The sequence below is a fragment of the Penaeus monodon genome, chromosome 22 (assembly GCF_015228065.2).
Source record: "Penaeus monodon isolate SGIC_2016 chromosome 22, NSTDA_Pmon_1, whole genome shotgun sequence".
NCBI classification, from domain to species: domain Eukaryota; kingdom Metazoa; phylum Arthropoda; class Malacostraca; order Decapoda; family Penaeidae; genus Penaeus; species Penaeus monodon.
The window spans coordinates 28,003,095-28,005,458 of NC_051407.1; the positions used below are offsets into that span (position 1 = coordinate 28,003,095).

General features: G+C 36.6%; 1 protein-coding gene across 1 annotated transcript in view; it reads left to right on the forward strand.

The window, feature by feature from the left end:
* LOC119587069 (S phase cyclin A-associated protein in the endoplasmic reticulum-like) overlaps positions 1-2,364 on the forward strand; it is a gene marked incomplete at its 5' end in the record, with an annotated part of 62,059 nt that overhangs the window by 57,531 nt on the left and 2,164 nt on the right. Inside the window, 4 exon segments of the mRNA XM_037935816.1 lie at positions 213-370; positions 855-1,071; positions 1,597-1,746; positions 2,010-2,180. Coding sequence (XP_037791744.1) covers positions 213-370; positions 855-1,071; positions 1,597-1,746; positions 2,010-2,180 — 696 coding nt within the window.

Sequence of the window (2,364 nt, forward strand, 5' to 3'; positions counted from 1 at the left end):
AGATTTATTTAGTGAGATCATGCTTCATCTTATTTTTTTCATTATAGTTGAAAGTTTCAAATTTTGTTTGACTGATTTCTTTTTTGAGACACTTGATTATCTGTCTCATCTGAGAGATCATGGCAACTTACCAATTAAGAAAGAGACAGAGTAACTAGGATACTGTAGTGTCTTTTCCTTTAATGTTCCTAATGATTCCTTCTACTGCACAGGATGTAGTAAGCTATTGTGTCAGTGTGGGACTGGCAGACAAAATCTCATGGTACTTCAGCCATGTGCAGGGGCCTCTGGACAATGATGTAGGTGTTGTAGAGATCATACTTGCAGCTATGAGGCACATCTCTGCACTTGCAAAGTGCCTCTCCTTCAGGTAATTTCATTAACTATGGTGATGTTGTTTTTAACCAGTCTGTAGAAGCAAACATAATATTACATGCATGTAGGGGAGGATGACTAAAATTACATTACATTTTGTGGGAGTATTGAAGTGTCTGTGTAAGAAATGTATTAATAGAAAGCATGATTTAGTACTCAAGCACACTCTGACATCCTCTACTTGAGGAATGTCTGTGTGTCAGTAGTTTTTGAAAATTTCTTTACATTATCAAATATTTTAAAAAGAAGACATGTTTCCTAAAAGTTTTAATTTGTCTGAAATTACCCACCTATGTGTGTTGCATTGTATCCTCTAGCCTACTGTGGAAGGGCTAAGGCTGCACCTTTTTTATTATGGGTGCTTCTCAGTAATCATTCATTGTAAATAATACATTATCTCCTTCACAGTTCAATACATGTTATATAAAAATTTAATTTTTATCAAACATCTAAACTTTTACTTTGTCACCACCTGTCAGGTCACTGCCTGACGACCCAACACAGCTGATTGGCACTTTGCATGTGACTGATGCATGTGGAGTTGTAAGTCTCCTATATGGCCTGCTTTTGCATCAGGGAGGTAGGTCATCCATGGCGCAGGCTCCAGCAAAGCTATCAAAGATGACAGAGGCACTTACCATTGAAGCCACAACCTTGCTGCACCAGCTAGCATCACTGGATCTGAACATGTTTCAGGTAGGGAGGAGGGGAGCATTAGGAATGTGGATAAGGATGTAAAGGAATGAAAGGGTGAGAAAGATTGAATTTTTGTGGAAGAGAATAGTAAACAAAGATGATGGCAGGTTTAGTAGAGTAGTGATGTCCATTCACTTCAAGGCAGGAAATTTGTTGCTATATTCTCCTTTTGGATTTCTTCATTTGGGTGTTTTGAAAGAACTGCATAGGAAATTAACTTTGTGAATTACCCTTAAGAAAGTGAAAAATCTAACTTAATGTCCTGCCGCCCTCCACAGTTATAGATGTAATGATGTGTGATAATCCTTGTGCTGTCATAGTTTAAATGATAGCAGTTTTACCATTTTCCTCCATGATTGTTTATTATAGAAAAGAATTTAAATGTTTATACCAGGTGGTAATATATGAGATGAGATTGGATGAGGAGATATTTCTGTGGAAATTTTACAGAATAGTGTAATAAATTATCATTATTATTGCTCTTCATGTTGATTTTATGAATATTTTTTTCTTTTGTTTCTACAGGGAATTTTGGGCAGTGAGGGCATATCCCTCGAGTTACGTCATATTGCCAGCTACCTCCTTTGGTACTGCTCCCATTGGCCATGTGATGATATTCTGCACAATGTTATACCTTTAGTGGGATTCTTTGCAGTTAACAACAAAGAAAATCAAGTAAGTAGAAATTCTTAACAGATTTTTATTTTTTATTTTTTCATACTATAGTATTTTATGGGTTGGTTTTTAGAGTTGATTTGGTATATGTATTTTTTTTGCAACCAAATTATGAAAGAAATAAAAAAAGTTATCTATAAATCTACATTTTTTATCAGGTACATTCTACAATATGATTTATGATTTCAAAAACAACTAGATCTTTAAACAAAGACGGCAAGAGTAGAACTGAGCAACTTTTCTCACCATTTTCCTCTTCCCAGATGGTCATCCAGAGTGGAGAGATGCCGAGCGTGCTGCAGCAGTTGTGCAACCTCCCGTGGCAGTACTTCAGTGAACCCCGCCTTACAGCCGTGCTCTTCCCAACTCTCCTTGCGTGCAGCCTGGGCAACCATGACAACATGCTCATATTGCAGCAAGAAATGAGTTTCCAGGTTTGTAGTTAGTCAGTCTGAGTGTACTGTTAGTGGAAAGGAATGATTGTTGTTAATAGGGTGTATGGATGGGGGATTGTATGAAAATGAGGATGGATTAATTGCCTGATCTCAGCTGTTATTATTAGATTTTTTAAAAAAATTCATTACTATTAGTGTCAGTTTGTTAACTGCGGAAAATGCT